This window comes from Sus scrofa, chromosome 4, assembly GCF_000003025.6.
Source record: "Sus scrofa isolate TJ Tabasco breed Duroc chromosome 4, Sscrofa11.1, whole genome shotgun sequence".
NCBI classification, from domain to species: Eukaryota; Metazoa; Chordata; class Mammalia; order Artiodactyla; family Suidae; genus Sus; species Sus scrofa.
In genome coordinates this window covers 109,317,339-109,336,656 of record NC_010446.5, presented here as the reverse complement: position 1 = coordinate 109,336,656, position 19,318 = coordinate 109,317,339, and the positions used below count along the sequence as shown (strand labels likewise).

At 42.0% G+C, this 19,318-nt stretch overlaps 1 protein-coding gene across 1 annotated transcript in view; it reads left to right on the top strand.

Moving 5' to 3' along the window:
- Nucleotides 781-19,318, top strand: part of CD53 (CD53 molecule) — a 29,325-nt gene continuing 10,787 nt past the window's right edge. The window contains exons 1-4 of the mRNA XM_001929190.3: nt 781-984; nt 16,246-16,325; nt 17,280-17,468; nt 19,016-19,090. Coding sequence (XP_001929225.1) covers nt 16,263-16,325; nt 17,280-17,468; nt 19,016-19,090 — 327 coding nt within the window. The 5' untranslated portion in view covers nt 781-984; nt 16,246-16,262. The remainder of the gene's footprint in view (nt 985-16,245; nt 16,326-17,279; nt 17,469-19,015; nt 19,091-19,318) is intronic.

The window sequence follows — 19,318 nt, the reverse complement described above, 5'->3', positions numbered from 1 at the left end:
ATTTTTTTTATTATAGTTTATTTATAATCGTCTGTCAATTTCTGCTGTATATCAAGGTGACCCAGTCATTTTATATATATATACACACACACATATATATTCTTTTCTTAGATTATCCTCCATTGTGTTCTGTCACAAGTGATTGAATATAGTTCCCTGTGCTATACAGCAGGATCCCATTGCTTCTCCACTCCAAAAGCAATAGTTTGCATCAATTAACCCCAAACTCCCAGTCCATCCCACTCCCTCCCCCTTCCCCTTGTCAACTGCAAGTCTGTTTTCCATGTCCATGAGTTTGTTTTTTCCTGTGGAAAGGTTCATTTGTGCCATATGTTAGATTCCAGATATAAGTGATATCATGTTGTATTTGTCTTTCTCTTTCTGACTTCACTTAGTATGAGAGTCTCTGGTTTCATCCGTGTAGCTACAAATGGCATTATTTCGTCCTTTTTTATGGCTGAGTAGTATTCCATTGTGTATGTATACCACATCCTTTTAATCCATTCATCTGTCGATGGACATTTAGGTTGTTTCCACAGGCACACTGATTCTTGAACAGATCCACAGGTAATTCTGAGGTGCCTCCTTGATTAAGAAGCACTTCCCTTTTTCTAGGCAAAAATTATTGCCCAAATTACCCCAGGACCTACCAGTTCTCACAGAGTCATGCCTGAACCGACTTGGCCTTTGAGCTTTTCCTGTGTTTCATAGAAACGGTTCAGACGTTTGGGCGGGTTGAGAGTAAGCTTCTAAAAAGCCACAGGGGGAGGATTGCATCGCTGAGGCTGAAGAGGGCGGGCCCAGGCTCACTTCCTCCCTCTCCTCATCTGGGCTTCCTGTCGTCACAGTGTGATCACATTTATTCCCCCTTAACTTCTCCTTTTACACAAATAGCCCCGACATCCGCATTACCAGCTTTGTCTCAGGGCCGCATTGATAATCATTAATTCTGCCTAAAGGACCGAGGAAAAGTGCCTGCAAAAGGTAAGATGGGAACATTGTAATCTGGTTTGAGAGCAAAGACCTGAGCCATATTACGTGGGCTAGGCTCTCTTCCTAGGAGTCTCCATAGACCTCTCTAGTAACTTGGAAGTCTCCAGAAACTTCTGTTTTGCTAATTTTTACTACAGATAGTCAAATTATCGGCAAGGTCCCAGTGACCCTCCAAAGGAAACCAGGCCAGAAAGACTTTCCATTGATTGGGTGCCTATTGTCTGCTATCTCTTTGAGTCACGGCATTTCTGTGCTTAAATTGCTTTGGAACTTGAATTTCTCTGTGTGGTCGCTTTTGTGTGAGTTGAAGTTGGAGAGATTTCCTATGTGCTCTGTTTGTTAACAAGACTGGTCTTGTAAGTGAGCAGAGAACCAACAGACAGAGCCATTTAAGAGGGAAGCTGGGGGGTTTCCTTGTGGCACAGCGGGTTAGGGATCTGGCATTGTCAGTGCAGCGGCTATCATGGTTGCTGCTGTGGTGCGGGTTTGATCCCTGACCTGGGAACTTCCATAAGCCATGGGCATGGCCAGTAAATAAATAAATAGGTGGCTGGGAGATGCAGATCTTTTTCATTTGAGAGCATTTTGAGAGTGAAGTTAGTGACCCCCACTGTGATTCCTCAGAGACACTAGAGGGCTTCAGACTAGGACATGAGGCCCGATTACCTTCTTTTTTTTTTTTTTTTTTTTTTTTTTTGCCATTTTTTGGGCCTCTCCTGCGGCATATGGAGGTTCCCAGGCCAGGGGTCGAATCGGAGCTGAAGCCACCTGCCTATGCCAGAGCCACAGCAACACGGGATCCAAGCTTCATCTGTGACCTACACCACAGCTCACGGCAACGCCGGATCGTTAACCCACTGAGCAAGGGCAGGAATCCAACCCGCAACCTCATGGTTCCTAGTCGGATTCGCCCACCACTGCGCCACAACGGGAACTCCCTGATTACTCTTCTTTATAGCAATAGAAATAGTGCTATAAATCGCAATACCCAGTGCGGAGTCAAGGCCACAGGGAATGCTCAGAACCTGTATCTTGAGAGGTAAAATCTAGACACATTTAAGAGATGCTTAGTTTGGTTTTGTTAAAGGACCGGAAGAGATTTGTGATCCTCAGGGTTCCCCCAAATAAAGTTATCCTTAGTATTTAAAATATGAATATTGATAACTATAATATGTATGTGCCAAATTTGCCTAACTTACAAAACAAAACTTGATATTGCAATGATTTCTAATTCATGTCCCATAACTAATGATTGATGTCTTATGGACCCGGAAAGTGATAGCCAAGCTTTGGTCCTGGCTTTCTTTGACCGCTATAGTTGCTGGGGGTCAAGTTACCACAGAGAGTTCTAGATCAAAGCTTTTTCCTTCCAAGATGTGCAAGAATCTTACCAGGAATGGGGAGGAAAGTCCCCTAGAACCGTACCCACCCCCTAACAATGGGGGATAGGCATGAGTAAAGGGGCAAAGCACCTCAGGGGCTATTGAGTCTTGAATTTTTAAAAAGACTAGACTTTTTAACGAATCCATTTAATAATCAGGTGTTAAGTGCCTCCTGGGGCTTCCAGGCATTTTGCTTTGGAAGACATTGGTGGAGAGGGGTCACTCGGTAGAAGGGAGATAGTTGCCCAGCAAACAGTCTTGCTCTTAAGGAACTGCCTTGGGAGATAAATACCAAATATGTAAGCTAGTGCTTGGGCAGAGAATTGAGCAAAAGCAGAATCTTAGCTGCTGGCTAAACAAAGAAGTTTTGCTTTCTCAATCTCCACCAGAATCTGCACTATTTTGAAACTGTGGTTGAATTAGAGCAGAGACTGAGCTGAAACATGATTTCCTGTGATGTTTCCTGTTTGGGCCAATTAAGAATTTGTAGCCTTTAAGTGAAGGATTGGGTACCTTTATACCAGCCCAGTCTTTCACATCTACTACTACCTAACTGACTGCATTTTTGGTCATTGACAAGAGGCTCACAACTGGAAGACTTGACCTCCTTTGGTCTGTAGTTTCTTATGCCCTCAGGCTGCCTTCTGACTTCCCAGAAAGCCTTCAGACTAGAACCTGAGGCTGGATGACTTTCGTCACTCCCACCTGGCAATATTCTAGGTAGGCATGTGCTAAGTGCTAGAGACACGTAGATAGCTGATGTGGTTATCAATTTCAAAGCATTTGTAAAGAAGTGTGAAGGCTAGACGAGCATACACAAATATAACGATCATAGAAAATATATCTTTTTGTGATGGAGCGAGCGTGTGCACAAGATGGTGGTTTAGGGTGTGCGTGTGCCAAAGACTCCCTGGGAGAGCAGGTGACTGGTTTCATTTTCAAGAAAGGATGAATTTGCTATGGGGATCATTTCTGGGGGTAATGACATTCCAGACAAGACACAGTATATATAAATTCAAAGAAATGTGAGCACCCAGGCATACCATGAACAATGAGTATGCAAATGAGGTTGGAGTATAACAAGCCACGGTGGCAGGGCCACAGGAAATCGGAAATTTCTCCTACTTGGTTCTAGAACCCCAGCACAGGAAAGTGGAAGACAAAGTCACTAACTAGGTGGGTCCTAGGCCTAGCCCTGGACAGAGCTATGGCTGAAATGTCCACTTGACAGACTTGATGGAATGAAGTTAGAAGTGAGGGTGAGAGGCAGATTTCCTCCTCAATCTAGGTTTTCCCCTAGAGTGAAGTGCAAGGTGAAGCTTTTCACAAGGTTTCAGCCGGTCTCTTTCCCTCAGCTTCTGTTTCCGGAAGTGTTATGTTGATTTAGTTACAGCGGTTTAGTTTATGTTCCTGAATTAGTCAGCCCATAGCACTTCCTGTACCAAGTGAGCGTCCAATGAGGGCAGATTACTCTGGGCCTAGGGGCTAGACACCTGCCCTCAAGAAGCTCCAGGACCCAGCTGCCACTGCAGGTGCAGATCAATGAAGCAAAGTAACTTGAAGAAATTAGACAGATGTGCAGAGGGAGCCTCCAGGGCGGCTGCTGGGGCAGAGGTGGAGAGGCTTGCAGCTAGAGGTTGGGTGGTCAGTTTGGGAAAGCTACTGGGAGGTAGGTTTTGGGAAAGCTACTGGGAGGTAGGTTTTGAGAAAGAGGAAGGTAGTGCATTTCCAAAGCCGATGGATGAGCGCTCAGTGTGGAGACCACCCATCTCTGCATTGGGTTGTAGAATCAAGTCTTCCATTCATTTCCCACTTCCCAGTAGAGCTCCTACCCAAGCCATAGCATCAATACATCATAGCTATGGCCAAAAATTGTTGGGCCACAGGATACATTTCTATAATCATTTAAAATAAATGCACTATATTCCAAGTGTTAGAATGTTAATACTTGGAGTTGCCATCGTGGCACAGTGGAAACAAATCCGACTAGGAACCATGAGGTTGCAGGTTTGATCCCTGGCCTCTCTCAGTGGGTTAAGGATCCAGAGTTGCCGTGAGCTGTGGTGTAGGTCAAAGATTCAGCTCAGACCTGGTGTTGCTGTGGCCATGGTGTAGGCCAGCAGCTCCGATTAGACCCCTAGCCTGGGAACCTCCATATGCCGTGAATGCGACCCTAAAAAAACAAAAAAACAAACAAACAAAAAAAGAATTTTAATACTTGAAAGATTGGTATTAGCATTTGTTTAGACTCAAAAAATATGTCCAACTTATAGTGAGAGCCTAGTTTTGCTCTCATAAAATTCCAATCTGCTTATCAATTGCAAAGTCATACAATTACTTAACTAGCTATTTAGAATGTTTTGTGATTCTCTATGAAATGTTTTTTCCTCCACACTACATTCTTTTTTAAAAATCAAAGGTTTTTTTCTTTTTTTTTTCTGTTTTGGGCCACATCCACAGCATATGGAGATTCCCAGGCTAGGGGTCGAATCAGAGCTACAGCTGCCAGCCTATATCACAGCCACAGCTGTGCTGGATCCTTAACCCACTGAGCGAGGCCAGGGATTGAACCTGCGTCCTCATGGATACTAGTCAGATTCATTTCCGCTGAGCCACAATGGGAACTCCTCCAGTGCATTTTAACATAAGCAAACACAAAATGCAACTTAGTTACAATCCAAATGATCTGAAATTAATCTGGTAGCAAATCAAATATTTAATATTTAACTTGTCAAACTTTTACTTGACATTTTATGAGAATTAGGTTGAGGAAGGAAGATGAGAAGAGATTTTGATGTCTCTTTTTTTTTTTTTTTTTTTTTGTCTTTTGTTGTTGTTGCTATTTCTTGGGCCGCTCTGGCGGCATATGGAGGTTCCCAGGCTAGGGGTCGAATTGGAGCTGTAGCCACCGGCCTACGCCAGAGCCACAGCAACGCAGGATCCGAGCCGCGTCTGCGACCTACACCACAGCTCACAGCAACGCCGGAACGTTGACCCGCTGAGCAAGGGCAGGGACCGAACCCGCCACCTCATGGTTCCTAGTCGGATTCGTTAACCACTGTGCCACGACGGGAACTCCTGATGTCTCACATTTTAAACAATTTAGTCAAGTAGGAGTTCCCATGTGACTCAGCAGGTTAAATATTGGGCATTGTTACTGCTGTGGCGCTGGTTCGATCCCTAACCTACAGTCAAAAGAAAAACATTTGTTCTGGTGAATTTGTCATCATGGCTTAATAGTTACTCTATGTCAGAAGCGATAAAGACTTTAAAGAATTATCCCATGATTTAGTCTTCTAAAAACACCTATTGTAGAATCTTAGTATTTATACCATGAGGGACTTAATTGTACTGATTTCAAGATCAGAATCTCTCACATCATTTACTTGTGTTCCACTGTTTCTTAACTTTTTATTTTGACAAAAATAAATTCACGAAAATATTTTTTAAAAAGTACCAAGAATTTCTGAGCCCCCTTCATTCAGATTTCTCAAATATTAACATTTTACCACATTTTCTTTATCCTTCTCCAGCCTTCTCATTTGAGAGTAATTGTTGAAAGGATATCTTTTCCACTTAAGTGCTTTAGTGTGTTTTTTCTATCAACAAACACATTCTCTTAGATCTCTACAAAGATCAAAATTAGGCTTTTAAGTCTATGGCCATACCACCCTGAATGCACCTGATCTCGTTAATATTAAGCTTCTAACACTGATACAATACTATCCCCACTCTATAGGTTTTGTTATTCCACCAGTTGCCCCACCAATATTCTTTATAGCAGAGGAAAATCTCGGATCATACATTGCCTTTACTGTCTTGTCTCTAGTCTCCTTCTATCTGGAATGGCTCCCGACTCTTTGTGCTTCGTGACATTGATATTCTTAAAGAGTACAGACAAGTTGTTTACTGGAAATGTCTCTCTTTTGGGGTTTGTCTGCTATTTCCTCATGACTAGATTCAGGCTATTCCAACTTTTTTTTTTTCTTTTTTTGGCCACACTTGCAGCATATGGACGTTCCTGGGCCAGGGGTAGAATTGGAGCTGTGGCTGCTGGCCTATGCCACAGCCACAGCAATGCCAGAACTGAGCCACATCTGCAACCTACACCACAGCTTGTGGCAATGCCAATCCTTAATCTACTGAGTGAGGCCAGAGATTGAACCCACATCCTCACAGAGACATTGTCAGGTTCTTAACCTGCTAAGCCACAACAGGAACTCCTCCAACTTTTGATAGGAATACCACAGAAGCAGCTTTCATTATCCCATTATCTGTACACACCATGGATGTGTCTCCAAGACAGAAACCCTCCACGGCAAAATTCTACATATTTCTAGGCTAAAGAAAGCAAGCCATTAGTCCGCTGACTGTAACAATGGAAACAGTTTCATGTTAACTGCTCCTAATTTATAGAGTGGCCTTGTTATAAAAGTCCCTGTCCTACCTCAGCTGCTAAGAGCACCTAGGACTTTTCTGTTAAGTGATGATCTTGCCAAGATCCCAAATGGAGGGAAATGAGCCTCCAAGATTATCTGGATTTATTTTTCCTCATTCCCCCCCCCCTTCCTTTGCTTTTCCTTCTTCTTTTTTTTTAAATCACCAATTCCTCTCCCCTGAGGACAACCTTGAAAGCAAAACGTATTCCACTGACCACAATTTCAAGGAATCATAAGATGACACATTCCTTTGACAAAGTGATGGAGAGAGGAGCTGGGTTGGAAAGAGGGAGGTAAGAATCCAGAGGGAGGCACGGGAGGTGGGCAGACCTTGACTTGCCCTGTCTTTGCTGCTTATTAGCCTGGTGATCTGCATCAGTTCCGTAGGCTGTCTGAGCCTTGGATTTCCTGTTTACCCAGTGGGGCTATTGATGCCTAAGTGGCAGGGTCGATAGAAGATTATAAATGTATTTATGAATAACTGGGCATTTTTCAGGGTTAGTGAACTGTATCATTCATGTAAATGTATGTAGCCAAGAGGGCCATAATTTGGGGGCCCTCATGGAGACTAGATTTCCTTTTCCATGTATTAAAACTTGTGTTAGTAATGGCCCCATGGTTCCTTCCTGAGTTTAGGCACCAAAAAAAAAAAAAAAAAAAAAAAATGGCCCCAGTATCGTTCACTGGTAAATAAAAGACCTTTGTAGGCTCCCTGTGGATATAAATGGGAAGCTGGTAATTGCCTTACTGGAGACCACGTTCATCTATGTCACATGGCAGGTGTATCTGTATACAGAGAAGTGTCTGGACAGATGTTATGTTCAGCAAAAATATTAGTGGTGGTTATTTCTGTGATGTGGGGTTTCAGAAAATTTTATGCTTTCTTCTTTGTGCTTTATTGTTTGAATTTGTCACAAAGGGCACACGAAAATTTTTTAAAGGACATTTACCAAAAAATGAAACAAGCAAAGGCCTTCTGGACCCTAATGTACTTGATTCCTGAAAATCTAGCAGAAATCTCGGTCATGCTTGTGAATGGACTTTTAGAAAAGTTCTGAATTTGCTCTTTTCCTCAGTTTTCACTGAGCCAGGCGCTCTGATACTGAGCCAGGAAATAGGATCTCACTTAACCCCTAGGATAATCTATGAGGTACCTATTACTGTGTTACCATTTTAAAGATAAGGACATTGGGAAAGTTAGAGAGGTTAAGGAGGTTGCCCAGGCTAGCTTCTGGTCTGCAGCACTGCTCGAATACAAAACTAAATCTGCCCAACCCATTACTAGTGTTTGTCAAACTGCGTACCATGGACTACTATGATCTCTGAGCCATTCATAAGTGATCTGTAATATATAAATAGGCTTACCGTTACATAAGCAGACTTTTCTCTTATAGACCTACAGTGTACATTAACATATAACAGATTTCTCAGAAGTCACTCATTAAAAAAAAAAATCTGTGTAATTGCCACAGGTGCAGCCTTAAAAAAAAAAAAAGGCAAAAAAATTTGTATATAGTTTTATGTTTTTTTATTTAATCTCATTTACTTCCAAATATTATTGACCCCTCTCACTCCCTATGGCATTGTTTGTTTTTGTTTGAGTTATAATTATTAGTGTCTCATAAATATAATAGTCTATGTAATATCAAAGCTGTCTTGCTATGGCTCCAAATCTAAGATTGGATCAGCTAAGACTGGAGATGAAGAACTGATAGTTTCTTGGAGTTCCCATCGTGTCACAGTGGAAATGAATCTGACTAGGAGCCATGAGGTTGCAGATTCGATTCCTGACCTCGCTTAGTGGGTTAAGGATCCGGCGTTGCCATGAGCTGTGGTGTAGGTTGCAGACACAGCTTGGATCTGGTGTTGCTGTGGCTGTGGTGCAGGCTGGCAGCTGAAGCTCCTAGCCTGGGAACCTTCATACGCCTGGGTGTGGCCCTAACAACCACAACAAACAACAACAAAAACAAAACAAAACAAAACAAAAAAGAATTGATGGTTTCTTGAAACTTCTGTTGAACCTTAGCCCCTTCTAAGTTTGATGAGTTTCAAGACTTGATTAGATGATGACGCAAGCACAGGTCAAAGAAAAGAGGTTACATTAGAAATCCAGAAGACAGCTTGTCAGCCCAAGCTCTTTGCTTGGAGGAAACTAGAGCGTGAACTTCCTCCTGGCCTCCACGTCGGGCTGTGGGAGGCGGCCACCACTAGCTGTCGTTCTGTCATGGAGGTTTCCTGGAAGCTGACGTCAAGGACATTATTCACAGGGTCACATGAGTCACAGACTTTGACGGCAGAGGGGTGTCAGTTTTTCCAAACAGTGGGGCTGGAAGGGGTAAGAGCTCAACGACTAGCCAGCCACAGTGAAGAAAAGGAAGCGGAAATGGAGAGGCACTCCCAGTTTCTGTAAAAATTGGGGTCATTGTTGGTAAAGTGGTAACGATCCTCACAAAATGAGTAGCTTTTCTCCTTCAATCCGGTGCGAGTCTAAGCAGAAAATCAGGGAAGGAGAAAGAGGTTCTTTTTCCTGTCTGTGAAGGAAAGAATGAGTGGGGAGAGTCCCAGGTTTGTGGCTACCTCATTAGTTGATGCTCTGTGGACAATTAGTTTACAGTTGCCTCAAGCTGCTGTCAGAGGATCTGAAGATACTGGACACAAGGTAACTCTAGGAGGCATTTGGCCCAGTCTCCTTCTGTGTCAGTTATTTTCCCACGTCCAAAAGACTGGTTTCATGGCAAAATGAATCGCAAACCCAAAGCGCCACCCTCTGCAGTGTCATGTTCATTCCACTGCACCAAATTAATTAGAGTTAATGAGGAAAGTTCTGGTCACTTGTTCATTCAACAATCTTACATAGTAATCAGGTACTGTGTTAGGCCTTGGGGATTCAAAAATGAATAAACTAGCTCCTACCCTCAAGCAGTTGACATCATAGTGAGGGAAGAAATTATTGTAAAACAAAGTGAGATTGGGTATGAAGACTTAGAGTCAGAGAAGTTTTGCTGGAAAAGTGACACTTGAAATGAGTCTCAGGAGGATTAAGGGGTCAGAGGGAAAAGGGGACAATTCCAGCAAAGACCCACTGAGCAGGAGTTCCTGCTGTGGCACAGTGGGTGAAGAATCCAACTGCAGCAGTTCAGGTCACTGTGGAGGTGCAGGCTCGATCCCCAGCCTGACTCAGTGGGTTAAAGGATATGGTGTTGCCTGAGTTGTGGTGTAGGTTGCAAGATATGGTTCAGCTCTGGTTGTTGTGGCTGTGCTGTAGGCCAGCAGCTGCAGTTATGACTGGACCCCTAGCTTGGGAAATTCCATATGCCACAGATGCAGCCCTAAAAAGAAAAAAAAAAAAGGTTACCAAGAATTTGGAGAGGTGGACTGGAGCAAATGAGGAAGGACCTTTTGATATATGTATATACGCAGGAAACCGTCACAAGAGTTCAAGATAACAAACATAGTCATCACTTGCAAAAGATTATCTGCAGTTTCTATGATTCCCTTCTGCTGCCCTTCCCTGCTCCCCCTCCATTTACCCCCACCCCCATACTCACCCTGGTCCTCATCTGCTTTATGTTGCTATAAATTTGTTTTTGTTTTCTTGTCTAGCTTCTTTCACTCACTTTAATCATTTTGAGACTCATATATGCTCTAGTGTGTATCAGCACTTCGTTTCTTTTTATTCCTGAGTAGTATAACATTATATAGTTATACCTCCATTTATTCATCCATTCACCTGTTGTTAGAGCTCTAGGTTGTAAATTAGTTACCTGGACCTATTTTCATCCTATGTGTAAGGGCACTTATCTACACCAACAAGAAACTTTTGGGTGTTATCAGAGTGTCCAAGAATTCAACTAAATTCTGACACAATCTACCCAGAGATAGAATGAGATTCCATCAATAACAGGATCAATCCCTTAAGATTGCCTTCCATTTAAGACACCAGCCTCAAGCCCAGGTTGCTATCTGTGCTTCTGACCTATTGGCTGTAAATCAGAGATTCCCACAGCCCCCTCCTGAGGTTTGACTAATTTACTAGAATGGCTCACAGAACTCAAGAGAACTTATTTACTCATCAGATTACCAATTTACTACAAATGATATGTAGTGTATCAGATGAAGAGATACTTAGGGCAAAGTCCCTAACAAAGAGTCTTCTGTCCATGAGAAGCTTGGAGCCCAGAATGATGGCACATGAAATTGTTCTGGTTCCCCCAGGTGGAAGGGCTTCATTTTGTAGGTATGATTGACTTATTCATTAGCCATTGGTGACTGATTTGACCTCTATTCCCTTTCTCCTCCCTGAAAATCAGGGAGTAAGACTGAAAATTCCAATCTTCTATTCACCGTTAGTTCTCCTGGCAACCAGCTCCCATCCTTAAGTGATTTGCAAAAGCCACCTTCGTTAAAGACGTTTGCACCTCAGTGTTCACGGCAGCACTATTTACAAAAACCAAGACATGGAAGCAACTTAAATGTCCATCGACAGAGGAATGGATAAAGAAGATGTGGTATATATATTCAATGGAATATTAGTCAGCCATTAAAAAGAATGAAATCATGTCATTTGCAGCAATGTGGATGGTTGAGATTATCATACTAAGTGAAGCAAGTTATACAGAGAAAAACAAATATCATATGATATCACTTATATGTGGAATCTTAAAAAATAGTAATATAAATGAATTTGTTTACAAAACAGAAACAGACTTCAGACATAGAAGACAAACTTATGGTTACCAAAGAGGATAGTAGAGGTGTGGGCAAGGAGAGATAAATTAGAAGTTTGAGATTAACATGTACACACTACTATATATAATATATGTAAACCATGAGGACCTATGGTCCTCAATTTACCCCCACCCGCATGCTCACCCTGGTCCTCATCTGCCAATACTATGCTGTCTTTATTGTTGTAGCTTTATAGAAAGTAACACAATCAGGACACTATGCTTGTCCTTCGCCTTTGTTCTTTATAAAATTTGTTTTTGCTATTCTAAAACTTATATTCCCAAGTGAATTTTAGAATCAGTTTTTGAATGTCTACAAGGAAGTCTGATGCAACACAGTTTGCAATTACAATGACACTATAGATAAATTTAGGAAGAATTAATGTTTTAACAGCAGTGTTTCTCAGCCTGTGAACATGGTATATCTCTCAATTTATTTATATCTTTTTCAACTTATCTCAGCAGTTTTTTTGTGTTTGTTTTGTTTAGTTTAGTGTGTAGGTGTTCCAAATATTTTGTTGGATTAATCCCTAAGAATTTCATAGTTTGATGCTATTATAAATGAATTTTTTAAAGTTGATTTCTGATTATTTGTTGCTAATGTATAGAAATACCATTGATTTTCTTTTCTTTCTTTTTCTTTTTTTCTTTTTAGGGCCACACCTGTGGCACATGGAGGTTCCCAGGCTAGGGGTCGAATCGGAGCTACAGCTACTGGCCTGTGCCACAGACACAGCAATGCCAGATCCAAGCTGCATCTGTGACCTACACCACAGCTCATGGCAATGCCAGATCTTTAACCCACTGAGCGAGGCCAGGGATCGAACTCGCAACCTCATGGTTCCTGGTCGGATTCGTTTCCCCTGCGCCATGACAGGAACTCCTGATTTTCTTTTCTATTGAAATATAACTGATTTATAACATTTTTAGTTTCAGGGTACAGCATAGTGATTCAGTATTTTTGCAGATTATAATCCATTATCAGTTATTACAAGATGATGGATATCACTACCTGTGCTATACAGTACTTCCTTGTTGCTCATCTATTGTATATATAGTAATTCGTATACTCCTAATTTGTCCTTTCTTATTCCCTCTTCCTTTTGGTAACCACAAGTCTGTTTTCTATATGTCTTTATATTTTGCATATACATTCATTTGTATTATTTTTTAGACTCCACATATAAGCCATAACACATAGTATTTAAATTTCCCTATCTGACCTATTTCACTAAGCACAACATTCTCTAGATCCATCCATGTTCCTGCAAATGGCAGTATTTCATTCTTTTTTATGGCTGAATAATATCCCATTGTATACATGTACCATATCTTCTTTATCCAATCGTCTATTGATGGGCACTTGGGTTGTTTCCATGTCTTGGCTATTTAAAATAGTGCTGCTCTGCATATTAGAGTGCAACTATCTTTTTGAATTAATGTTTTTATTTTTTCTGGGTATATACCTATGAGTGAAATTGGTGGATCATATGGTAGTTCTAATTTTTGAGGAAACTCCATGCTGTTATCCATAGTGGTTGCACCAATTTACATTCCCACCAACAGTGTATGAGGGTTCCTTTTTCTCCATATCCTCTCCAACATTTGTTGTTTGTAGACTTTTTGAGGATAGCCATTCTGACAGGTGTGAGGTGATACCTCATTGTGGTTTGGGTTTTTTTGGGTTTTTTTTTTTTTTTTTTTTTTGGTTTTTAGGTCCACATCCATGGCACATGGAAGTTCCCAGGCTAAGAGTCAAATTGGTACTACAGCCATCAGCCTACGCCACAGCCACACAGGATCCAAGCCAAGTCTGTGACCTAAACCACAGCTCATGGCAATGCTAGATCTTTAACCCACTGAGTGAGGCCAGGGATCAAACCTGCAACCTCACGGTTACTAGTCGGATTTGTTTCCACTGCACCACAACAGGAAGTCCACCTCATTGTGGTTTTGATTTGCACTTCTCTAATAACCAGTGATGTTAACATCTTTTCATGTGCCTGTTAGCTATTTATCTGTATGTCATCTTTGGGAAAATGTCTATTCAAGTATTCTGCCCATTTTTTATTGGATTTTTTTTTTATATTGAGTGGTATGAGCCATGAAGTTTCCTCTTAAACTGCATTAGTTTTATCCCATATGTTCTGGTATGCTTTTTTTTCCATTTTAATTTGTCTCAAGATATTTTTACTTCTCTTTTGATTTCTTCTCTGACCCATTTTTTGTTTAGGAACATGTTTATTCTCCACATACTTATGTATTTTTCGGTTTTCTTTTTGCAATTGATTTCTAGTCTTATACTGTTGTGGTCAGAAAAAGATTCTTGATATAATTTCAGTCTTCATAAATTTATTAAGACTTGACGTGTCACTTGTGATAAAACGTGATGGAAGAGAATGTGAGAAAAAGAATGCATACATATGTTTGACTGGGTCACTTTACTGTACAGCAGAAATTGACAGAACATTGTAAATCAACTTTAATTTTAAAAAATTTTAAAAAGACTTGATTTGCAGCCTAACGCATGGCCTGGAGAACACCCTGGGCAATATTCCATGTGCACTTGAGAAGAATGCATATTGTGCTGCTATTGGATGAAATATCTATAAATGTATGTTAAATCCATCTGGTTTACTGTGCAGTTTTCATCCAATGTTTCTTTGTTTGGATGATCTATCCATTGTTGAAAGTGATGTGTTGAAGTCCCCTATACTATTATTGTATTTCTGTATATTTCTCCTTTGAGGTCTGTTAACATATGCTTTATATATTTAGCTGATCCTATGGTGGGTACATCCTATTATAGCCTCCTGTTGGATTGGTCCTTTAACATTATATATCTATATATCTATATATATATAGTCTTTTTGCCATTTCTTGGGCCGCTCCCGCGGCATGTGGAGGTTCCCAGGCTAGGGGTCGAATCGGAGCTGTATCTGCCAGCCTACGCCAGAGCCACAGCAACGTGGGATCCGAGCCACATCTGCAACCTACTCCACAGCTCACGGCAACGCTGGATCGTTAACCCACTGAGCAAGGGCAGGGATCGAACACGCAACGTCATGGTTCCTAGTTTGATTTGTTAACCACTGCGCCACGATGGGAATTCCCCTTTAACATTATATAATGACCATCTTTGTCCCTTATTGCCATTCAGCTTATAACATATTTTGAGCAAAATAAATTTTACAGCCACCTGCAACATATGGGAGTTCCCAGGCCAGGGGTCAAATCAGAGCCAGAGCTGGGGCCTATGCTACAGCTATGGTAACACCGGATTCAAGCTGCATCTGTGATCTAAACCATAGCTTACAGCAGCTTGACCCAAATTGATCCAGGACAGGGATCAAACCTGTATCCTCATTGAGAAAACACTGAGTCCTTAATCTTCTGAGCCACAGTAGCAACACCCTTTAACAGAGATAACTCTATTATGGAACATAAGTAGCTGATCAGGCTTATTTATAGCCTGAATAAACTATCACTTAAGCTGATTTCTGGATATCTTGGTACTGCAATGAAGGCATAATGGATTATAAAAGCAATCTATGCACTAGAAAATGCATAGTTCTAAGGGGGGGGAAACCAATAAATTGACATTCTGCTTTATATATCAGTCTTATGTGCAGTTTTTAAATATGAGTCACTCTATAATACCTCTCTACTTCTGAGAGAACATTCAAAATTGTGTATCTAGGTCTCCAAAGTTGAGGACCAGACTTTGGATATTGATGTCCTCACTGAAAAAATAAAATTCTATTTAAAAAATTTAAGCTCCCATTGCTATTTCTTCTGTTCCTCCAGTGGATATTTGTTGGCCAATTTTATCTGTGTTGTTAAGATTGACATTTTCTGGAGGATAGCTATTGCTCAATCATGTTTGCATCTCCTACAGCATCTAGAACAGAAAACACCATATACTTTTCTTTAGTAAAAGACTGAATACATTTAAATATGTTTCCCTTACTTTCATGTGGAGAGGTTTACAGACTAAATGTAGAATGCATATGTATGGCAGGACCTTTTGTTTTTTTCTTTTTAGGGTCACCCCCGCGGCATATGGAAATTTCCAGGCTAGGGGTCCAATTGGAGCTGTAGCTGCCGGCCCATGCCACAGCCACAGCAATGCAGGAGCCAAGCTGCATCTGTAGCTGCGACCTACACCATAGCTCATAGCAATGCCGGATCTTTAACCCGCTGAGCAGGGGCAGGGATCAAACCTGCATCCTCAATGATACTAGTCTGGTTCATTACCTCTGAGCCATGACAGAAACTCCATTGCAGGATATTTAAGGATCTGGTGCATTAAGCCACTTTCCTGTTCTACAACTGATTGACTAGCCTGTCCCTGACTCCAGGGCTGCCATTAGTCCCTGAGCACTAGCCTAGTGTGTGTCACTGTGACCCACCCTCCTCTAAAACCAGCTCTACTGCTCACTTCTAGATTGCTTAATTCAATGTTAAGCTTCCTCGGCTTGCTGAATTGAATCAAAAGTGAGTGTACAAGATGAGCCAATTGGTACCTCAGTTCAGAGACTAAGAGAGCAAGAAGTTTGGAGAAATTTCTAAAGCAGATTCACAGCTCAAACACAAGGTGATGCTGGAGATCCTTGAACCCTGGACATTCGTGTCCTCTGATCTCTGGTGTCACTTTGCAGACCCAGATCGCTTACTTTCTCTCTTCTTCTTTCTACTTTTTAGGGCAAGAATATCTCAGCATGGGCATAAGTAGCTTGAAATTGCTGAAGTATGTCCTGTTTTTCTTCAACTTGCTCTTTTGGGTAAGTGCATCTCTTCTGGGTATGGTTGAGCTCACCTCCTCTTAGCTACACTCTACTTCTCTCTCCTCTCCTGAAAAGCCTGGTGTGGCGTGCAACCCATGCATGCCCAGGTCATGCTCAGTATACCCAGCTTAAAAACAAGGGAATAACATTTTTCTCCCCTCTTCCCATCCCGCCACAGTATAAGCCTGCAAAATTGAAAGATATCAGTGCAGTTGGGGATGCTGTTTCTCTGGCAGCTTTAGCCTATTACTGCTCACTGCTGACATCTATGGGTGAAAAATCTAAGATACTACACTGTGTATTGAGTGCCTCATTTCTTTTCTTTTCCCTTTTCTTTTCTCTTTTTTCTTTTCTTTTCCTTTCTTTTCTTTTCTTTTTTCCCCCTCATTCCTCCCATCCCCAACACTGACTTCTGGGAAAAAATAGCTGACAGAAAGGGAAATCACCATTTCTGGGGAGGTTTCACTACACCAAATTCAGTGATTGAATTTCAGACACAGAATATGTTCTTGTGTTTCTATAAGAGGAGTCTTAAATGTTTGGCTTCTCTAGTTTTCTGCTAAGGAAGTCGAAATTTTCAACCAGGGCATCACCTTTACATGATTGACCATGTACAAGACCAAAGGGAAGACCATACAGAAGACCATAATTAAAAAGGAGAAGGGATCTGAATCATGAAGATCTGAAGGCATGAGTAGGAATCTGAAGAATGAAGATACTGTGTTACTCATAGGAAGGCGCTTTCCCTGGTATCTGATATGGGTAGGATGAGGCATAAGTGGGACATCACAGGAGATTATAACTTTTTTCCTAGGTGCATGGGGGAATCTGGGCAAAGAGTTTGTTGGGTAGAGCCAATGGAAAAAGGTGATTCTGATCTCAAGTAAAGGAGTACAAAGAGATGTTAAAGAACCACGTTTTACCCAAGAATGTTATGATTCTTCCTTCCAGTTCTGTGGCTGTTGCATTTTGGGCTTTGGGATCTACCTCCTGATCCACAACGACTTTGGAGTGCTCTTCCATAAGCTCCCCTCTCTCACGCTGGGCAATGTGCTTATCATTGTCGGCTCCATTATCATGGTAGTTGCCTTCCTGGGCTGCATGGGATCCATCAAGGAGAACAAGTGCCTGCTGATGTCGGTGAGTTATTCTCACAGTGGATGTGGTACCCTAAGTGGGAGGGCATGATGCCTTAAGCCACAGACATATTTTGGCAGCTCATCTTTTAGTGCAGGGAAATCATAGGAACAGAAGAGCAGCACCTCAGGTCAGTCAAGTCTGTCTAGACCCATAGTCTTTCCTTTCTGATTGGGGTCCCAAGGATAGATAAGAGAGGGCATTTCTAGAATTTCTAGAATTTGATTCAGAGTCAGTAACTGATGGAAAACCTAGTCTCTAGATTCTTCTGAGCCCTGTGACCCTCCTAAAATGCAGAGGATGCTTACCTATTTCATATCTTCATGAGATATCAACCCAACTAGGCTGCAGCCATTGAGGTCTAACGTGAGATTCTAGAGGTTTGCAGTTGCTCCCTGTCAGTTAACAATCCTAAGGAACACCTTTAGACTTAGGTTTTGCCTCTATGCTCTACGAAAGAGTCCCCCATTTCTCTAGCATGCCCAGGAAAGAGCTCAGTATAACTGTGCCACTCTATCCATAGCATGGGTTTCCAGTGACCTTGGTTCTCCCTCACGTCATGTGGTTAATCTTCTTTCCGTTTATGGGTCAACTGTTAAACTGGAGCCAAGAGATGGAATAAGAAAATCCTTGTTCTCAGATAGTTCCCAGACTATTGGCAAAAGATGAAAGGTAATAGACATGGAGGAAAGGTTTTATCTTTTTGCTATTTTTTGGGGGGCCACTTCCGTGGCATATGGTGGTTCCCAGGCTAGGGGTCTAATCGGAGCTGTAGCCGCTGGCCTACGCCAGAGCCACAGCAACTCGGGATCCGAGCCACGTCTGCAACCTACACCACAGCTCACGGCAACGCTGGATCCTTAACCCACTGAGTAGGGGCAGGGATCGAACCCGCAACCTCATGGTTCCTAGTCGGATTTGTTAACCGCTGCGCCACGACGGGAACTCCAGGAAAGGTTTTAAGTGGCCAAAATTTGTGTTGGGCAAAAAGGTGAAGGAAAGCGAATAAGTACAAATATGTTTTCTGTTAAGTGTGATTAGCATAAGCATCTAAAGTTGGAGACAAATATGAGTTAGGACCATGACTGGAGCACCTCTTCTCCCCATATGTACAGGGCTCTTCTCAACCTCCACCATCACCTGTCCTCCACCCTGAAAGCCTGTGCTGGCAGAAAGGACCAGGTCCCAACCTCTATAGACCCAAGGCTTAGTTTACTAGTCTCTTCTCAATTGTTTTAATGAACTGGTGCCAAAATTGCCTCGTGGATTCAACAAATGGTATTGCATTTTCAGTATGCACGTGGAGCTCAATAGGCACAATGGGAAGAAGAGAGCAAAGTTAGAAGACTGCCTTCTAGAGTCTTGGGACCTAGACTAGTTGTAGGAAAAGAACAAATGTTCCTCACCAAACAAGGCTTATGAAGGCCCATGTAGACAGGAAGAGAACCTCCTGCACATGGGCAGAGACACTCCTGGTGGCCCCCAGGGTGCAATGGGAGTGGGGGAAGAACTGTGATTCATGCTGTGAGCCTCTCTCTGCTTTGGCCCAGTTCTTTGTCTTGCTGCTGATTATTCTCCTTGCGGAGGTGACCTTAGCCATCCTGCTCTTCGTGTATGAACCTAAGGTAAGTTCTAGATAACACACCTCATTGTTATACGGCTTAGAGTGTGTGGTGGAGAAGTTGTCACAAAGTGGAAGAATGGAGGAAAGAGAGATTAATTGTAATTGGGGAGAGAAGAGATTCATGAAGGAGATGGCATTTGAGTGGTGTTTTGAAGGACAAATGGGAAGAACAGTAGGAACAAGTTTGTCTTCCTCCTATTTTCTTTTCTCCATGTGTTTGTCAATATAG